The sequence below is a fragment of the Berghia stephanieae genome, chromosome 1, assembly GCF_034508935.2.
Source record: "Berghia stephanieae isolate SIO BIC M18660-M18661 chromosome 1, UCSD_Bste_1.3, whole genome shotgun sequence".
Lineage (NCBI taxonomy): Eukaryota > Metazoa > Mollusca > Gastropoda > Nudibranchia > Aeolidiidae > Berghia > Berghia stephanieae.
In genome coordinates, this window is record NC_088360.1 from 128,329,908 (window position 1) to 128,351,717 (window position 21,810).

Sequence of the window (21,810 nt, forward strand, 5' to 3'; positions counted from 1 at the left end):
AAAGGAATATCCTATTTTATGCCTTTAGCAAGATAAGATAAGATAAGATACGATAAGATAAGATAATAAAACAAAATAGAGCTTTAATACCAGCAAAGAAAAGTAAATTGTAACGCCAAAATCTTCGCTGATTGTCAACCGAGCGATCTTTCCTGTTTCGTAAATAAATCATATTAACAAAATTAAAGGCTTTATTTGACAATTCAATCTCATCATTCATGAGGGTGCTTGAAACACAATGGCAGGTCGGCCATTTAATAAAATTCCGTTATATAATAGTCAGCATCGAGTTGAGTTATCAAGTGGCTAATGTGACTAGGTGAGATCCTGTGCCTGTAGTCGATATGGTGCTCAAGGTTTGCAACAACCTAAGAAGAACATTTTATAATAATATTATGATATTATTTTACGAATCAGGCCTCTGGATAATCATTATCAAGAATGAGAGATGATGATAGACGAAATGATACCGCGCAGCGCCTCGTCTTGCAACAAAGTAAAGCGATATTGAAAGAGATCAGGGACTGTAAGGGTGACAGTATAGTAAGCCCAATGGCCGCCATTTTGTTGACAGTGACGATGTTATATCTCAGTTCCTAGTCAGAAACTAAACGATGTAGTCCATATCAAACAAATGAACAAAACTAGTACTAAGCTGCCGTGATTTTAGCATGTGACTATCTTGGTCAGCTCACATAAGAAGCGGTTTTTAAAGTCCTTGGCTAAAGTCACTAATTAAATCCTTAGTCCCCTTTATTAGTATTAGCATGGGCCCTGGTCCTGATATCGGATGAATGTATTTGCAAACCGCGTCAGGTGTCGCGATGTAATTGCTTCACCGGTGTGTCAGAATATTGTGATAGATACTCACAAAATGTGAGGCTGACCAACTCGGCTGCTTAGCATATATTGAATGTAGCTATGCGTAGACCGCATGGAGAAATCCATCTCAAACACTTTCACGTTACCATACTGGTTTTATGAAGTGAATAAAACTACCCCCTCACCCCCTCCCCAATAAAACAGTCAGAGTAGTGAATACAAGTTCCATGTACACACCATTTCGGTATTTTGAAAGAATATGTTTGAACAAGTTTTTCTGTGTAAGCAGCAAAATGAGATCATTGACAGGAAAGATACAGACAACTGGATGGAACGGGTTAAATGGCAGCGAAATTCTGAATGATTAATGGTATTTTATGTTCGAATCATTAACTGATCTGGCGGGCAGAAATAGTTATTGTTTTGCTCAAATGCATACCAACAATTATTTGTGTGATTTGCGAGTATTGTTTGTTCATAAAAACCGTCAAGCCCTTTGAAATCTTGTGTTGTGCGAATCGTCCTCATTATTGAGATTGATGTTCAGGACAAAATGAAAGAGAGACAAGTGTTGGCAAAAACGCATTCCTTCTAAAGACAGTAGAATAGACCGTGATAGATACTGCAAACGTGAAAGTACAAAAAGGACGGTTAACAGGCGACTTTTACTTTATGAAATTAAAATGTCGCCTCGAGTGGCTTTTACAGGACTGTGTTATAGTCTTATAGGGCCTGGCTTGAGAATAATCAAAATATTAATTTACGCTATCATCCATCGCTTGTACACTTGAGCACGTTGTCGGTCAGCTGTCTCCACTACACATACAATCCTCTGAGGTGCGCATGAAGTCTGCGTTGTTATCAACATCAATTTTGGCCATTCCTAGGTTATTCAAGTCTGTCATTCTCTGTCTTCCTCTAATTCTCTTTCCTTCGATCATCCCAGATGTTACCAACTTTTCTATTCCGTCTCTCCTCCACACATGTCCCAGAAACCGTAACTGCCTCTTTCTGATGGTATCTATCACTATTCTTTCCCTTTCGCACTTTTGCCAGCACTTCCTCGTTCCTTTACTTGTCTGTCCATGATAGCCTCAACATTCTTCTATACATCCACATCTCTATGCCTCTAACCTCCAAGTAAATTATTTGTCAATCGTCCACGTTTCACAACCATACAAAAGGCAACTTATAACACATGTTTCCACTATCTGGTCTCCAAATCTAGGTTGTTGTTTGACACACCTGGACGCATCTTATGAAACACATCTTTTTGGTTATTACTATTCTTTGTTTTTCTATCCTCTATGTCTCGTGCGTCATGGGTGATGATAGTGCCTAAATATTTAAATTTCTTTACTTGTTTGATGGACTCTCCTTTTCTTGACAAGTGAACGGTCGTGTTGTTGTCATTCTTTGAGACCACTATGCATTCGGTTTTCTTATCATTTAATTCAGGCCCTTCTCTTCATTTTTGCTCACCAGTGTATCTACAATTCTCTGCTGTTTTAGAATATGCCATCAGAGTACCATCGTTTGCGTATCTTAAGTTATCCCCCCCCCCCCCCCCCAACGACGGCGCCTTTCATATCTTCAAATTTTTTGAAAATCATTTCACTATATATGTTAAAAACGTCTGGTGAAAAGACGCAACCATGTCTTACTCCCTTCTCGATATTAAAGAAATAAGTCCTATGTTTCGTTATCAAGTTTGACACACGCTGTTTGATTCCAGTATAAGATTTTCACAATTCGAAGGTGTTTACTGTCTACTCTGATCTTTTCTAAGATTTTGAAGAGCGTTTCGTTTTGTATTGAGTCAACAGCTTTTAAATAATCAATGACGCACAGATAACGTGATTTTTGTTTTTCGATTGGCCGTTGCATTATTGTGTTCAATGTAAAAATTGTATTTACAAATTGTATTTACCCTTTTCTTTAACTAAACCAAACTGCTCGTCAATTATCTCTGAAGGGATCTTGATCCTCATTAATTTCATAAGTATTCTTAATATAATTTTTGTGGCCTGGCTCATTATGCTCATTGTTCTGTGTTGATCATAATCAAAAGTTCCTTGTTTTTGTTTTTTGGGGGGAAATGGTAATGAATAATGACTGTCTTAAATCATTAGGCAGGACACCCTTTTCATATCTAATTTTATGTTAAAGGGATTTGTCAGGATGTCTATTCCCATATCGCCGAGGGCGTCAATCAATTCTTTTGAGAAACTGTCTTGGCCTACCGCTGTCCCAATTTTCATCTCTTTGCAAGCAGCTTCCTCTTCTTCTCGCATAATCTGAGGGTCCGTGTCTCCAGTAGAGTTTTTTTTTTTATTTTATCGAAGTGCACGCCTCTTTTGCCATCCGCATAAAGATTTTCTATGTACACTGCCCAAAGTTTTAAAATGTCGTTGTTGTCGATGAGTAGTCTCTAACGCATTTTCTTGACATGGTTCCACTTTTCCACTTAGATCTTGTACTGACTGATAGATTCTTTTTGTCTTTCAATTCTGTGGCATTCATGTTCAATCGTGGCTGATTAGAGTACTATAGTTACGTCATGTGTTCAATGTAATCTTCCTTTTCGCTATACAAAGATGCAAAATACTATCTGCTATATAAGGAAAACTATAAAAACCAGGAATGATAATCATGCCATTATCATGCCTTCAATTGGACAAGGAATTCACCAATTTCTATGATACAGTTTTCGTAACTACCCCCCCCCCCCCCAAAAAAAAAAAAAAAAAAAAAAATTAAATTACAGATGCGTTAATAAGTAATAGGAAAACTCTTATGTTATGTCGACCGGAAAAAAAAAGAATGAATAAAAGAAAAGAAAATAAAAAAAGGAAATCAAAAAGAAAGAAAGAACCCCCTCCCCAACCAAAAAATATAATAAGCTGACAGGCGTGTTTCATAGTTTAACCAGTTAACTGCCGGACTCTGTAAAAAGAACTTGACCAAAAAAACTCATCCCTCAAACATCGATAGATTTAAGTGACCCTCATCTTAGAAAAAAAACTCTTGAATCTGGGAATTCGCCGCGAAGTCACAGGTTGAGAGTTTTTGCCAAGATCAGGGTAATTAAATCGATCGATATTTAAGGGATGATTTTTCAGACCAAATTTTTAAATACATGTTTTTCCAGAGTCCGTAGTTAACTGGTGTAAAGATATCGATGGTATATCCTTACCTTGAAGTCGTCGTTAGTCAACAGCATATTGATTTCAAACAGATGCATTTTTTCAAATGGAAATTCTGGTTCCTCTTTCTCCTCGATTCCCCAAACTCCGTTGTGGAGAGTGTTTCTCACTGTCTCCATTTGAGTAAACCGTGGATTGTAGTGGAATAGGATGTCATCTGTAGCGTTTTCCTCAGTCGAAGGCCCTGATTTGATGTTCAAAGCAAATCGTGAAGAATTACTATCAGTAATTCCCAATACGGAGCACCAGTCGCCACTCACATGGTTTCCAGGAACCTCCAAGGAACGAGGGTTGGGCTAGTTTTAAGAGATAGTAAGATATTATATCTGTACATCAAATAAACGAAAAAAATAAAACAGAACCAAAGAAAAAACCCACACAAAAAAACAAAAGAACAAAATCAATAACAAAGTCTATGTGCACATATTTCAGCATCGTCTATTTTTGTGACATTTTAAAGTTTCATTAGTATTCTCAAATAATCTTTTTCATTGTTTCTTTTCTCCCGAAACTAAGTTGCAATGACCAGGCTTTTTGTAGTTTCTACACAAAAGAATGAGCGCTTTCAATATAGATTTTTTTGGTTGTTTCTATTAATCATTCAAGTTGTGTTTTTCTATTGAAGCGAAACTATAATTTTCTACAACGATCGCCACTTTGTTGTCGACAGTAAGTAGTAGTAAGTAACTGGGTAAAAAAAGGCGATGCAGTGTAATCCAATGTTATGGGTCACAGAAGTGTGTCACGGCAGCCGGTTTCCATAAAAACCCAATTTTTTTGGGGTGGCATCTTTTGGCCACTTTTGGACTAAAAAGGCAATAATATACATAGATGTTAGGTTTTTGCGGTCAAAGGGATGTGTCAGGTCATTAAATTTAATCATTATATAAAGGTTGGTCAGTTTTCATGAGATAAATTTTGAAGTGGTTTATTATATGCACTTATGGACTGGGAAACACACACACACACACACACACACACACACACACACACACACACACACACACACGCACACACACACACGCACACAGACACATTGTTCACGGCAAGCGTGTATTGAGACAGCGCAGCCACATTCATTCACTTATGGAATAAAACAGTTTAAGTAAGATGATAATTTGAGGTGGGCAGAATTCTATCATTCTTGCAAATATTATATATGACTCGCCATCTTACCAGTTTGTGGTGAATCTCAATGGAGTGAATATAGGCACGGTCAGGGCAGAAGATGGATTTGATGTTTTCAACATTAACCTGGTGGGGAAAGCTGCCCAGATAGTCGCCGTTGAAGTGGATCTAAAATTGAATAACATTTAAGCTTTTCGAGCTTTGTATAGCACAATATCCAATAAACATGCCCAAAGCCCTTTACAGCAAAACCAATAGCAAAACGTAACATGTAGAACTAGAAATGACGCCTGTTAGGCGAAATTGCATTTTTTCCCCAATATAGATAACGGTGTAAACGGCCAGGTATTCATTTTACACCTGAGTACAGTGAGAGAATGTGAGTAAAGAGCCTTTTCCATTGACTAAACTATGCGCCGAGAGCGAGTCTCGAATCCAGGACTTCCGATCCGAAAGCGAGTGCCATACCACAAGACCACATAGCCGCACATTTAACTAGTTAACTGAAGTACTATGGAAAAAACGTGTATTTAAAAATTTGGCCAGAAAACTCGGATCAACATTTGAAAGACGAGTTTTCTGGCCAAATTTGGCAGTTCACTGGTTAATGTCAACTGCATAGAACAATATGGGACTATGCCAAAATATGGGATTATGCCAAAATGTCGTTCTCGTAACATTCGCCAGAATAAAACCCCAATATAAATCATTTTGAAAAATAATTTTAAAAATTAGTTTCTCAGGGTTTACAGCCACCAAAAACCGATGATCTATCATCGAAATTATAGTTGTTAATTTTGTTTAAAGTGTTGAAAAAGTGTAAACGTACTTTGCTTTGACAACCTATTCGTTGCTGTTCTATTAGCGCTAGCTTGTCGTGTTTTTTAATATTTTTTTATCATTCAACCAAGAGAAACTGGTGAAAACAAAATCTCTTTAAGCTCCTTCCAATTAATTTAGTATTGGGGCATTAAAAAAAAAAAGAAAATATTACGAAAACGACCTCTTGCCTCATATATTCAAGGGTGGGGGGGGGGGGGTGGTGGAGATAAACTAATGATTATGTCAGAGCCGACGTGCACTTATTTACAGATCTGATAACCCAATTCAAAATGGACTCATTGTTGTGATGGAAATCTCAAAAAGTTGACGCAAAATATTGTTCATTACAACAATGTTAAACTAGGCCCATAACTGGGTTTGGATGTCAGACCGTGGCCTTCGTATAGTTATGGCCTGATACTGACCAAACAATGACGTCAAAATGCCAGTCTTTTGCCACCAAAAAAAAAAAAACAAATCGTGAGTTGTATTCAATAGTTCAACCAATGAAATAACTTGTTTCCATGAGCTCTACTAACGACAACTCACTAGGCGGTGCAAAAACCAAATGAGGACGTCAAACTGCCAGTCCTTTTGGATTTCAGTATCAGGCTATAACATAACGATGGCTACTGTCAGACACGCATGTATTATGTGCACGTCGGTCAGAGAAGACAATAATAACGCTTATGGCGGTGGTGATGATGATGATGATGATGATGATGATGGTGATGATGATGATGATGATGATGATGATGATGGTGATGATGATGATGATGATGATGATGATGAGCATGATCATGAAGATTATAATGATGTCACTAATAACGGCAATAACTATAACGTACTGATACTTATAAATTAATAAGTTTCTTCATATTGGGCTCTGGATTAAAGATATGACTGCTTGTATAAGTGAACAAGGGCTGTTCAAGAGTTGGCAAGTCAATACAACAAACATACCTACCAATTAAATACATTCAAACATACGCGCACACACACACATACACACACACACACACAAACAAACACAAACACAAATACATACACAGAGTGAGAGTGTATGTGTGTGTGTGTGTGTGAGAGAGAGAGATATATATAGAGAGAGAAAGATAGAGAGAGAGATATATAGATAGATAGATAGATAGATAGATAGAGAGAGAGAGAGAGAGAGAGAGAGAGAGAGAGAGAGAGAGAGAGAGAGAGAGACTCACACAAACACTTGTTCTCCCAGCAATTCCTTCCCCTGTCTTAATCTTAACGGGATTGTGGGGGGAAAAAGGTAAGAAGCATAAACTTACATCGAAGTAGTTCTCTTTGTTAATGATATGCAACCAAAATCGCGACATTTGACCAAAACGGTATGGATATGTCACTTCTGTTTCCCGTTCTCCGCTAATTGTGTTGTGGAGTACGACAATATCTTGTGCTCTTTGTGGCTTAACACACAGAGCTCGATCAGAATTGGTAGACATGCCTGCAAGCAAGTCGACATGGAAACTGTAATAAGAAGTAAAAATATATTGCATGCATTTGTGTTTTAATTTTCTTTCTTTGATCTAAATTACGTCGGAGGTTGGCGAGGACACTAGTAATAAAGTGAATATGTTCTTTACAGAGACCATGTGACAAGGATTCTTCTTGTTGATCTTTTTGACATTTACACACACACACACACACACACACACACACACACAAAATATATATATATATATATATATATATATATATATATATATATATATATATATATATATATATAGAGAGAGAGAGAGAGAGAGAGAGAGAGAGAGAGAGAGAAATTTCACATTTCAAATTAATTTTACGCCATATAGTTCACCACGAAAACGGTATGCAATGCAAGTTTGAATGATCTTGTGGTGTATCCTGAAATACGTTTTTTGTTGTTGTTTTTTTTTAATTTTGGCCAGAACACTCGTCCTTCAGAAGTCCCAGGTTTGATAGTCTTTGACAAGATGAGGCTCATTTTAATCGACCAATATTTAAAGGACGAGTTGTTGTTTTTTTTCGAGTACAGCAGAAAACCGGTGGCATCGGGAGATATTGCTTCAATATTACAAAGCCTCATTTAACGTCAGGGGGTCCCGATAGCTCAGTTAGCAGTGCACTCGCTTCATACCCAAATTGACCAAGATCGATCCCGGGTGCAGTCGAGCTTTTTTCTGACACCCCCCCCCCCTCCCTCCCCCCTTGTCCATCCAGGAGTGATTAGGTAGCTGGATCTGTTAGATCTGGTACTTTGCGATAGACTAGCGTCCTATTAAAAGGTACCGAGCAATTGCTATTGTCCGTTTCAGGCTTTAGAAACAGGGATAAACTCCGGCTGCAAGGGCCAAATGGCTCAGAAGTACTACTTATTCAGAATATTTCCGGCAATATTCAATGCTACATGGACTAAAGACCAATCGTGATATCGGAGTGGAACAGATAATCAAAACTCAAACCGGGGGCGTCCGACTCTAACCGTGTAAGTGCAAATGAAGTTATTTTTAGAAAAATAAAGAAACAAAAACAATGTGGCTTCAGCAAAAATACTAAACTGTGTTTAGCTCATGTGACTATTCCCGTCAAATAAAGCGATTGTGGTTTGTCTCTCTTGGTCACAAGGGTAGGGGCGGGATGGGATTTAACATAATCTAAAAAATAACTTCAGCGCCCATGGTGCTTGAAGCGGGTCCGATGGTAGAGTGCTCGCTTCACACGCAAAGGGACCAAGTTCGATCCAGCGTGGGTTAGAGATTTTTTTTTTCTGACCCATTGTCCAACCAGCGGTGATTGGGTAGCTTGCAGCTTGGCCCATAGATTTGGCGGTAAGTACTATGCAACAGAACAGCATCCTATCCAAAAGAAAGAAAAGTAATTTCTATTGCCCGTTTCACGCTACAGAAACTGGGATAACGTTTGCTCTGACGGAAGGACCACATGGCGCTTGCACGATTCGAGTCGGACCGCAGCCATCGTTGTTAAACTTCAAGACATATAAATTTCAATTTTCTAATCAATTTGACTCCAAACTCAAATTTCGTTTTCTCGTTCATTCCCATATACTCTAACACCATAATGGATCACAATTAACCAGTTAAACTGCCGCACTCGGGAGAGACAGGTATTTAAAGTTTTGGTCAGAAAACTCCTCGGTCAATTTATAAAATATCGATCAATTTAAATGACTTTCATCTTGGCAAAAACTCTCAAACCTGGGATCTCGCCAAATTTCCAGGTACAGCAGTTAACTGTATGGTAAAACTACTCTGTGGAACTGAGTTCAATCTTATGTTACCCATCGCCTCAAAATGGTATTATGGCGGGTTGATTAAGATGCTAAAATTGAAGCTATCATTAAAAATATGAATCTTGAATTGAATTTATATGACTTGTCATGGATAATGAACAAACAGCGAAGTCCAGGTAAAATAAACTCGCTTAAGATAAAATCTCGTTTAAAATAAACTTTTCGTCTTGTCCCGTTTTCCCCCTCACGTAAGCCAACTAACCCAAGACTATTAAAAAAAAAACACACAAACCAGTATCGGTCCAGTTAAAATATACTGTTCTCTGCCTTCTTGGCTTTATTCACCCACCTCTAATGGAGAAAACTAAAGAAAAGATCTACATTGATTATGATATATGCATGTTTGTACAGAAATATGAATAATAAATTTTGTATTTGGAGCGCTTGGCTTGTAGTTTGTTTGTTTACAAATAACTTCTCCGCCGGTGACGTCCAATTAAGGGACGCTACTCTTCCGCTAATCTCATTCCCTATACGACAACGATGAGCCTCCTCTGCTGTACACACTCGCACGCGAGGCAACACCCATTATATCTTCTATCAATGTCTCCCAGACAAGACACGTGGCTTCAAGGATGAAGTTTGCTGTTTTCTTGTTGCTGCAACATTGTTGGTACAAACTACAATTTCTCACCATTGGCAAGGTTGCCATACCAATGTGCTTTCCTTTGAAATTGGATAAGATATATCTTCCTTTTTTCTGGTCCGAAGGACTTTATCTTAATCGGATTCCACTGTGGTTTCTTTGCCACCATGGAACTAAAATTTCATATTTCTTCCAATCTTAATGTTTAAATCATGTTTTAGGCATCTGCTTCTCCTCGAATATTACATTTTTTAAAAATCAATACTTGTAACCAACCGTCTCAAAAAGGTATTATATTGGAAGGAATTTAGAAATAAACTTATAAGAAATAAATACATTTTAAAAAATTCCCTTTATTTATCCCATAGTGGAAATTTGTCTCTAGGTTCTATTCCAAGGGAAGACTGGAATAACCCTGGCGTCAGCCGCAGTGCACCGCCGCAAATTGTGCTAAGGCGAGGTGACTTGCTCAATGCAACACAGGGCAGCGGCGGGTTATCGAACTGGTTATCTTTCAGGTACGAAGCAAAGACTGTACCGCTGAGCCGCGCGGTCCCCAATAGGAACTTCGAGTTTGTTTCAAGTTAAGAAATACTATTTATACTCCACCAGAACGAACAGAAATCATCCGCAAGACTCATATAATATGTGAGTACAAATTCCATTTTCAACATCTAGTTCACCCTGACATAATACCGTTTTGAGGTGGTGGGTCCCATTTTTAAAAGGTTCCCAAGGAAACAAAAATAAAAAGGACAGACAGTGATAACATTAAACGACACACAAACAAACAATCAAACAAACAAACCTGTCATTGTTGGGTTTGAAGAATCCTTCAATTGAAATCAAATCATCCACCCTGAGGCCTCCGTGGATGGGTCTAACCCAGTTGTCCAGCTGGAATATATGATGTATTCAAGTGAAATATGAATATACACATTCTCTGCATGAAGTTATATGAGTTGTGGAGAATATGATATGATCCAAGAGTCCCATGAATGAGAATACCGTGCCCTAGAGAAGGTCCATTGTTATTATCATTATTATGAAACCAGGCGTAAAGAAACTGAACTGATAATTCTTTCTCATCTACAAGAATTGAATATCTATACTCGTTTTATTGTTCTTATGCACCCCTCTCCGCTCCTCTCCTCTCTCTCTCTCTCTCTCTCTCTCTCTCTCTCTCTCTCTCTCTCTCTGTCTGTGTGTGTGTGTGTGTGTGTGTGTGTGTGCGTGTATGTCACTCCCCCCCCCCTCCCCACTCCCAATAACATGAAATAAAATATAATAAGACAAGAAAAACCCAAATAACAAATAGAAATAAATAAATAGCACCAACTATTAACCGTTGAATAGCAGTCGTTACGTTTTCCAATGTTAACTTTCGGACATTGCTCTATGATGGCGCATGTGTTTTGAATCAAGGCCTTGAAAATACACACGAAATGAAGCGGATCTGTTATATTTCAACAATGTTACTAGAGTGCACATGTCAATTTTGCAAAGTAAAATATCAAAATGATCTTGGGTTAGATCTCTTTTTAATCTGTTCAATGATGATGGAGTTCATAAACTCTGAGCATGATCGCACTGTAAGAATTATCTCCCATTGATTATAAGATTCTTGAATTCAAACGTTTGGAGTTCGAACGAGTTTCCAAAACCGCTGCCCGACCTTGAGTGCTCGCGTTGGGAACGACTTCGAAACTCTAAACGTAAGCATTCAAGAATACTTTCTTTATGCTATACCCCTCCAATGACCTCAAACGTGTTATTTCTCATAAAGATGTATCCTTATTGTCACCAATGTATGAAACTTTAACCAACAGTACAATTTACAATATTTGACTCTAAGAATTATCGTTGTGGTAAACGTTTCTTTACGCGTCAAAATCTATTGTAAATGTCAAACCAGATGCGTGCGAGAGAAAATATTTCTTAACCCCTACGTTTTTTGTTTTTGATGTTTTTCTGGGGTTTTTTTCTTGTTGCTTTTTTGTTGTTGTTGTTGTTTTTTTTTTTTTCGGGGGGGGGGGGGGGTTGGGGGGGGGGGGTAACAATATATGCATATATAACTGAAAGTAACGTGTTTTTTCCAGGATACGACAGATTAATCTTTTTAGCAACCCATCTAAGATATAAATAGTATAATACATAAATTATGAACATAATAGTCATTCTTACCAGTACATCATGGACGGTTACATCCATCAAAGCGATATCCCCATTAACTCTCAAGAATCTGTTATTCTCTAAAGGCACTCGATGGTTGTAGTTGGCAAAATCCTGTCCGTTGACAGAAATCTGGAAAACAGAATGTTATCCTTTATAGAGTCATAATTCAGGCTTAAACTAAACTTGATTTTGACCAACAATACACTCCAAAACGCCTTTTAATTTTTTTTTAGCCAGAATGAATAAGGACTGACCCCACAAAGCAGTGAGACCCAAGAAATTTGAATAATCTTTCCTTTATAGCACCACACACACCAAGCATAAACGAAAGCAAATTGGAACCTCAATTCATAGTTCTACAAAAACACGAAAGACTACAACGATGCCTACCAACAGGCACTACAGTGCCACTCAGCGTGCTTCCGGTGTCAAAACTTACTTCAAGACAAACTCAGTCAGGCAAACTCAGTTGCATTCATAGAATTAAACGAATGAGAATACGTACGAAGCCTAAAAAGTGTCCACCAATGAAAGCATTCAGCGCCATTATATCTTGGGCTGGGAATGTAAGCATTACCATTCATTCGATCTCTATGTCAACATAACGACACAAGAAAAACAACAAACAATATCAAAATCCACAATAGAATTGTTCAGAACTGTTGCGTATATTTATGGCACAATGAAGCTGTCAAAAAATGAAGTTAGAGAATATGTGTAATCATGTATTATAATAACCTATAATGTGTTTTTCAACCACCACATCATCACTGTCACTACTACTACAACCACCACCACAATATCATCACTAACACTACTACTACACCACCACCAGCACATCATCATCACTACCACTACTACTACAATCACCACAACCACATCGTCATCACTACCACTACTACCGCAACCACCACCACCATATCATCATCATTACCACTACTACTACAACCACCACCACTACTACTACTACAACCACCACCACATCAACATCACTACCTCAACTACTACAACCACCACCACAATATCACTACCACTCTACCACAACCACCAGCACCACATCATTATCACTACCACTACTGCACCACCACCAGCACATCATCATCACTACCACTACTACTACAACCACCACAACCACATCGTCATCACGACCACTACCACTACAACCACCACCACCACCACCATATCATTACTATTACCACTACTACAACCACCACAACCACATCGTCATCACTACCACTACTACTGCAGCCACCACCACCACCATATCATCACCATTACAACTACTACTACAACCACCACCACCACATCATCATCACTACCACTACTACTACAACCACCACCACATCATCACCACTATCACTACTACTACAACTACAACCACCACCACATTATCATCACTACCACTACTACTGCAACCACCACCACCATATCATCATCATTGAAATATATATATTTTTTTAAATTGAGATTTATATAGTGCAATATCTACTAAATGTGCTCAAAGCGCTTTACATGGGTTCCCTGGTCAACATTTAACATGTAGGACGGGACGTGACGCCTGTTAGGCGATATTACAATTTTTCGGACAAAGACAACTCTGTTAACGGCCAGGTACTCATTTTACACCTGAGTACGGTGAGAGAATGTGAGTAAAGAGCCTTTTCCAAGGACTCAACTATGCGCCGAGCGCGAGGCTCGAACCCAGGACCTTCCGATCCGAAAGCGAGTGTCATACTACTAGACCACATAGCCGCATCATTACCACTACTACTACAACCACCACCACCACATCATCATCACGACCACTACTACTACAACCACCACCACCACCATATCATTACCATTACTACTACAACTACAACCACCACCACATCATCACTACACACATGAACAACAGAAACAATTTAAAAACATGACTATGACACGCAACCACTCACAACGAGGCTATACTATTTATCCTTTTCTCTATAATATAGAACAGGACAAGACAAACAAGAGCTTGACTCTCTCTACACTTCGCATTGATGTTTGTCGTCTGACGAGTTCAACTCTCGGTCGACCTGTCAATATTCCTTTTTGCCTAGGACGTAATCATTAATAGAATGTTGTGTGGTTTTGACCGTGAAGAAAACCTTAAGAAGTCACATTTATATCATTTTAGAGACATCGTTTTGAATAATTTTGAGTTAAACGAGCGATCAGGAAATTATTTTGTTAGATTTCATGAACGGCCGATCAGCGCTTGTTTACTATAGTAACGCGATTCCCAGCCAATGTCTCAATGGCGGATATTTTTCTCATCGAGGCCGCTGGTTGGTTAGCCAATAAGAGCACCGTACGGTTTCCATTGGGTAAATTCCTTGGTTGCATTTTCAAGAAGAATTCACCATTGACTAGAGAAAACATCATGATCTCCCAAGTAAGAAATTCATATTAAGATGGGTTCGTAAATTTGAACTTTCTGGATCCCTTGAAAATCAAAACTCTAAGTCAAAGTCTAGGCTAACTCACAACATTCAAATTATAGACCCTCGCAAACATCAACGCTGTTCGCGAATATCTGATGGAAACACCAAAAAATCAACAGGTCGTCATTGTCTGGAACTTGAAATTTGGAGAGAATCGCTGCGACAATTAAAATAAAATTTAGAACTAAAACCTTACAAAATCCAAATTCATCAAAGCCTGACTGTAGCTAATGCCAAATTATGAACCACCGTCGCAAAATGGTATTATTTCGGAATAAATAGGACCAGCAGCACAAGTGAATTTACAATTAAAATAATAAGAGATACGAACTGTGGGTCTTTTGCAACAGATTGAATAATTGTATTTATTTACCTTCAAAATAACTCGTATAAAAGATACAAAAGAAAGTAAACGACATTTCGGCCTTTTGCCTTCTTCAGGTAAAAAAAGAAAAGGAAATATGTTATAGAGTCATTTTATTGACTCATTTAGGCACCTCTATATTTTGGTAAGAGCAATTAACCCCAATATTCACATTTTATGTCTATAAATTCAATTTCCACTGCCTAATATTCATCCCGACACAATACTGCTTTGAGACTATTGGCCACAAATCCAGAATCGATTTGTATCACTGGTTTGTAGAGGAAATCAATCAAGGTGAGATGATTTTATGAAGAATCTGGTTCTCAGATGAGTCTTATTTTTATATGAACGTACATGTGAACAAAAGGGTAATTCATTTAGTAGCGTCCAGCGAAACCAGAGGAAGTTTATTAGAAAGGTCTCAATGGTTAAAAGGTTACCGTAGGGCTGCAATGAATCACTATGGCATTATTTAATCTTTTTTCTTCGTTGACCAAAATGAGAAAACAGTGACGGTGGACTCTGACCACTACCTTGGTATCATGTGAAGGTTTTGGAAAAGATTAGGGCGATTCGTAGAAATCAACGAGAACATCAATGATTCCAACAAGATAGGACAGCACCTCATGTTGCCAAAACAGTCATGCTTTGGATAAACAATCATCGTGAAGACAGGAAAATTAGTCGTGGCACAGATCACCTCTGAGTCACCATAGTCCAGCTATTATTATGATCATGTATATTCATTTAGATAGTAATAAAGGTCGATTGACCTGTTGGGACCCTCAAATATTAAACAATGTTGTTACTGTTGTAGTTTTTCAATGCTTATTCATTCACTATTTGCGTGGATTATTGTAAACTTTTAAGGATGTGGTCAAAATGTGAAGTCAATGTTCACAATTTGCGATTGAATTTAAAATAAACAGGGAATAAAGATAACAATGATAATACCGATGGCTTGTCAACTTACTTTAAAATATGGGCCTTGCACCAGTATGGCAATGTCGAAGTTCGCTTGGCGAGTAAAAGGAAAGTCTGAACCGTACCTTTCCTCAGTAGTCCAAGATCCGTCAATTTTTGTGTTCAGGACTGTGCAGTCTTCATCCATGCGAGGGTTAAAATGAAATCCAATATTATCCCAACTCTCATCGTTACTGAAGTTGATGAAGAATCTGAAAACGGAATACCAATTCCCACCCATTCAAAGATTTTACTAAAACATAAAATGTTATTAAATACCAGCCTAGAGAAATTAGATATCTAAGTTTAAAATGTGTTTGTAGATATCAATAAATAATTTTCAAAAGGGTTGAAAGTAAAAGATGTAATTGTAATCATAATGCATTGTAATCCTTCGTAAATTGTTTGTTGCTCTTCATGATTGCTTTTTTTTATTTTGTGCTGAATAGACGTTTCAGATAAATATCTTTTCGTTAATATAATCATGATAGTTATATATATATATATATATATATATATATATATATATATATATATATAATATATATATATATAAGTGTATGTGTGTGCATGTGTGTGTGTATGTAAATTAAGGCGCTTATGGCTAGTTTGATATACTTCAGTGAGAACTAATCATAAAAATGGCTGTTTTACGAACAATAACAAAGACCTAAGTGATGTCAATTTTGTTCCTTCTATACAGTAAATGATCAAAAATCCATGTTGTCTTAGTGCTGTGTTATAAATGGTTACCCGTGTGCATCCTGGTTTATGAGTCCTTTTACTACCACACACATACCCTCCGTCAACTCAGGAAGCGGCCTGCTGTATGGAGCCCTCTGAAGATAAAAGATGTCATGAATTATTAACTGCGAGATTTTATTCTAATCCAAACTTGCTTCAGCTCTTCCTTTTTTTTACCCAAGGCAAAAAGTCCGTCCCTGTGTCTGATATATTTAATTCAGAAAAGTGAGTGGAGCAGGCACGTATGTTTGTAACAACAAGAGATGAAGTGAGTAGAAAAGTGCCAAAAGACAATAGAGAATAAAAACTTTTCGCAGCGGTGATAGGGTTTGAACCCGCGACCTTATTGGTACGACAACTCCGCCTGGCCGGTGAGAGCGTGACTCTACCGTATGAGCTATCCACGAACCCAAAAGATTTCGTATCAAACTCAGGTCATTCATTACTAGAGCCTTCTTTCACCGACTACTGGTGATTAAGCTTAATTGCTGGCCAGCTAACTTCGCGTTGGTCGTGTGTGTGTTTGAGCGCGGTCTCCAGTAGTCGGTGAGAGAAGGCTCTAGTAATGAATGGCCTGAGTTTGATACGAAATTTTTTGGGTTCGTGGATAACTCATAAGGTAGAGTCACGCTCTCACCGGCCAGGCGGAGTTGTCGTACCAATAAGGTCACGGGTTCAAACCCCATCACCGCCGCGAAATTTTTTTATTCTCTATTGTCTTCTGGCACTTTTCTACTCACTTCATCTCTTGTTGTGTCTGCTATAGGAATATTGACTTGAAAACTAATGATAAATAACAAAATAAATTGATAAAGTAATAAAAATATAATTCTCTCTATTTATCCCCTCGGGGAATTTGTCTTTAGCGTCTATTCCAAGAGAAGATTAGAATGCGTCAGCCACAGTGCATGCCGCAGGGCCTCCCTGGGTACAACGCAAAGACAGCATTGCTATATCATCGGACAATTTCTGAATCGTGTTGCCCGTCCATAGATTATCTTGATGGCTTCCGAGACTCCGTGCATATAAACATCTCCGTCTTCCGAGAAAAAGGTTTTCAGAAGAGGCTCATATTTTTTATTAGTGTCTAACAAAAATAACTTTTTTATTTCGAGTTAAACAAAACGAAAATGAAGCAACAAAATTATCCTCGTACGGAAAAGGTTGCTGCTTGGTCGGTAATGAGCACCCATTAAATTATTGGATCTTTTAAAATCTTAGACAAAGACAAAAAAAATATCCATTAAAGTTAAGGCTGATCATTACCTCAAAATTATGTCTTCGCTTTTTTGGTCGGTTAACTGGTTTGGGACCAAGATATCAACACTTACTTCAACACGATGGCGTAAAACCTCGTGCGTCATTAAATACTATGAAGACCTTAAAATATCATTTTCTTGTTTAACCAGTCAACTGCCGCACTAAGGTAAACACGTATTTAAAAATTTGGCCAGAAAACTCATTCGTCAATTCTCGATCATTTAAATTACCCTCATCTTGGAAAAAAAACTTTCAAACGTGGGACCTCGCGAAAATGACGATCGATATTTGAAGAACGAGTTATCTGCCCAAATGTTTAAATACACGTTTTCCAGAGTAAGGCAGATAATTGGTCACATACCATTGAGACATTTAAAGCGTCGTCTTCTTGATTAAATAAATAGTCAGCTTCACACAATCTAGATTGAAATTCCTTCGTCTTTTATCTCTGAAGTTACCTCAAACTCAAAGACTATCAGTAGGGTCCGAATTTTTCCAACCTACACACTCTTAGATTTAGCGCCGAACGTCGTGTGAGAGTCATAGACAACTGTAGAAGAAACCCTTTTGAAGTATAAATGAATGTTTTTCGGAGTAAAGATTATACATACTGAACATCTTAACTAGAAAATAATACTGTCAAGAGGGTTGATCTATTTATGTAAAATGTACATAATGAATGCAATTGATTAATCTATATGATTCCTAATTTCAAGCAATTGTTCAAGATATACTTTTCCTCAGTCCTATCTTTTATGTTGTGTATTTTATCGAGCTTTCACTATTTGAAACTTTCTTCATTATCTGTTTTTTTCGTTAAAAAGTTAGCGATTTTTTCTAGCTCGACATTTTCAGAGATAGCAGCTTTAAACTTTTCGTTTGTGAGACTCTAACCGGCTTAGTGATAGAGAAACTCATTTTGTTCAATGTGATCCACTCTTTCAAAACGGTATTATGTCATGATGATTTGGATTCAGAAAAGTGAATTTAGAAATAGAAGCATAGGTAAGACGAACTTTGAAATTTTTGCAATGCATGGATTTGTATTTATTCTCCGTCTTAACGATTAGAAATCAACCCCACGTTTCAGATTTGTGGCTATAAATTCGATTTCCAGCACTCATTAGATCATTCCGACATAATACTGTTTTGTGACGATGAGTTAAATATATAAACCATAATTAAAGCTCTTTGCTCACGCATTTTTCTCTGATGTGGAGATGGTGCCATTCAACTCCTTCTGTTAACTGTAAGTAGTGCATATCCTCTTGATTTATGCGATGCGTGTACTCGATAAAGAATTCAGAGTTGACATACACTCTATAAGCGGATGTTGTCACATGAATATGGACCTTGAAGTAGTCCCCATTGGCAAATGGAAAGCTAGGGCTGGTTAACTCCTCCGTTTGCCAACCGTTTTGGTAGGTGTTCCGAATTACGGTTGAATTCGACTGTCTAGGGTTAAAATGGAAGGCAATGTCTGTACCTGCAACATTGGTTTTCTGAAGGTTGATTGCGAATCTGGCATAGAATACAAACAGTGTCTTTTATGTGTATGATTTTGCGAAATGGGTAGATGATGATTTGAAACCGTGCTAAATACCTCTGATAGACAAATACAAAAAAAAAATACATTTAGAAAAATATCAATCTTCTTTGATTAGGGATCTTCCACTGCCAAAACGAACTATAACTATTAGCATTTCATCGTTCATGGGTGCCTTCAACTCAGTTTTTATCTTTTATAATTGGTAATTTTTTTATGAAATCCACGCTTATTTGGGCAATGATAAGATGGTCCTACTAGGATATTACTGCCCTTTATCTAATTACACAATTATTCCTCTCCAAAATAAAATACAAGACTTATGATATTATCGTTTGTGTCATATTTAATGTTCAAAATAAATTAGTTAGATCAAACATTTTCAAAAAAACACGGAGAGCAATTCGAAATAATGCTACTTTTTTTACCCTTTGTTATTGTGTACACAATTTTGATTTTCCAAATGTGTTAAACTCCAGATTCACAAATTAGCAGGTCTGGTATCCGTCGGTTAAACTCCATTACTGACGGGAAGACAGGACCACTGCTTGCAATTGTCATAAGAAGGAAGCTTTCATGGTTTGGACAATTGGTCAGATACGACTGCTGGTGCAAGAGTTATGCAATGCACGGTGGAAGGTCAACATCAAGGAATGGACAGATTTGACGTGCTAAGGCCAATGACCGAGATGAGTGGCACCGAATTGTGAAGGCTGCATCCGGCATCCCCCCCCCCCCCCTCCCCCATCCTTCTGACGACCATCTGGTCATGGGAATGAGTGAGTGACTATCGTAAGACCAGAGAAGTCAGGGAAAGCATTGTGAGTTTTTATATTGCGCAACTCCACCAAAGTGTATTCAAAGCCAATAAATGTCCGAGCCAAAAGCAACACTAAACGTATAAAACAAGACATGCAGCAAAATGAATTATAAAGGGATTGTCTCATTCTTGACCTCTTCGGCCGAATCATGCTCTTCCATATATGCCTGTAAACGTTTATATCTAAGACATAACACAATTTCTATTCAAAGTACAATCTTTCATATTATCACACTAGAGAAATTAGTAAGAATTGGGGAAATAAGAAATAGATGAGGAAGTCATGGAGATTAAATGAAGGTAGATAGACCGAATCCTGACATGAGAAAACCAACAACAAATGTAATTGGACAGGCTCTAAGTTAAAACATGTGAAAAAGAAGGCAAAGAGGGTGGCTTATCAACATCCGGGGTAAGAAATTAATGGACGAAATAATGAAAGAATAATCATTGAAAGAAATCGAGAATATGTCACAGAGCTGGACAAGATCGAACGATTTGTCATGGAACCCATGCTCTTCCCAGGCAGAGTAATGAGTCTAAGTGAAGTAAGTACACTAGAGGGGCAATTCAATAGTAATAAGACAATTATAATTAGTATGTGATTGGGTTATATCAATGTGCACATATTCGCAAATAATTACACGTCAGGTAATATGCTTGATTTTATTTATTTATTTATTTATCCATGTATTTATTTATTTATTATTTTCTGTTGATTTATTCATTTATTTTATTTTATTTATTTATTTTATTTATTTATGCATTTATTTGTGATTATACTTAAAACAAATATGTCTAAATCCAAATAGATAACCTGGTCACTTGATTTACAGTTTAATCAGGTTTTATTGTAAATTTTGTAAAATATCTGAAAGTAAGTAAAAAGTAAGCTGTGAAAAGTGGTTACCATATCAACTGATTAGCGAACACTGACAATACACTTTTGTGTAGGTCAATAAATGTTTTCTTCAAAATACGTATTAAAAGTTAAAGACAATTCCTAAGGAGTCATTTTATTATCTATCACTAGCTGTATGGAGTTGAAGGTGTTTTATCAGTATACAGCTCTGATGTGCAAAGACTCGCAGACTGAATGCAATGAAATGCCATTGATTCATTTCTTGCTCACCTTCCCCCCCCCCCCCCCCCCCCCCCCCCTCGATCTTCTTCTGTTTTCGTTGTCCCTTAGACATCTGTTATAATATCTAGTACCTAAAAACATTAAACTTATTCGATTTGCCAAACGCTGACATAAACCATTGCTATGAAACCTCGGATTTAAGATCTTTTCCCACGTTGGGGAGAGAGGAGAGGTCCTTTTTTCCTATCAATATAACGGTAGGAGTTTCCTTGTCAAGATCGGGGGGGGGGGGGGGGGGGGGGGGGTGTAGGAATGTGCTATGTCAGTGTACGGTGTATGACAATATTGATTTGAGACTTACCCGTTAGTACCGGAGACTCTTCCACAAACCGTGATTTGATGTCCGTTCTTCAGACCCCCAGGGATCTCGATGGTGTCCGGGGAAAACTGGATGGTAACATGAAATTAAAAAAGGAATTGAAAAAAAAAAAGAAAAGAATAAGGCA

At 37.7% G+C, this 21,810-nt stretch overlaps 1 protein-coding gene across 1 annotated transcript in view; it reads right to left on the reverse strand.

Moving 5' to 3' along the window:
- Window positions 1-58: 58 nt before the first annotated feature.
- The window catches only part of LOC144963111 (galectin-4-like), a 25,451-nt gene continuing 3,699 nt past the window's right edge, over window positions 59-21,810 (reverse strand). The window contains exons 3-12 of the mRNA XM_078896766.1: window positions 21,666-21,751; window positions 19,054-19,375; window positions 16,604-16,689; window positions 15,861-16,062; window positions 12,062-12,181; window positions 10,686-10,774; window positions 7,280-7,478; window positions 5,205-5,324; window positions 4,019-4,324; window positions 59-368 (exon numbers count right to left, since the gene is read on the reverse strand). Of these exons, the coding sequence (XP_078752892.1) occupies window positions 255-368; window positions 4,019-4,324; window positions 5,205-5,324; window positions 7,280-7,478; window positions 10,686-10,774; window positions 12,062-12,181; window positions 15,861-16,062; window positions 16,604-16,689; window positions 19,054-19,375; window positions 21,666-21,751 (1,644 nt within the window). The 3' untranslated portion in view covers window positions 59-254. The remainder of the gene's footprint in view (window positions 369-4,018; window positions 4,325-5,204; window positions 5,325-7,279; window positions 7,479-10,685; window positions 10,775-12,061; window positions 12,182-15,860; window positions 16,063-16,603; window positions 16,690-19,053; window positions 19,376-21,665; window positions 21,752-21,810) is intronic.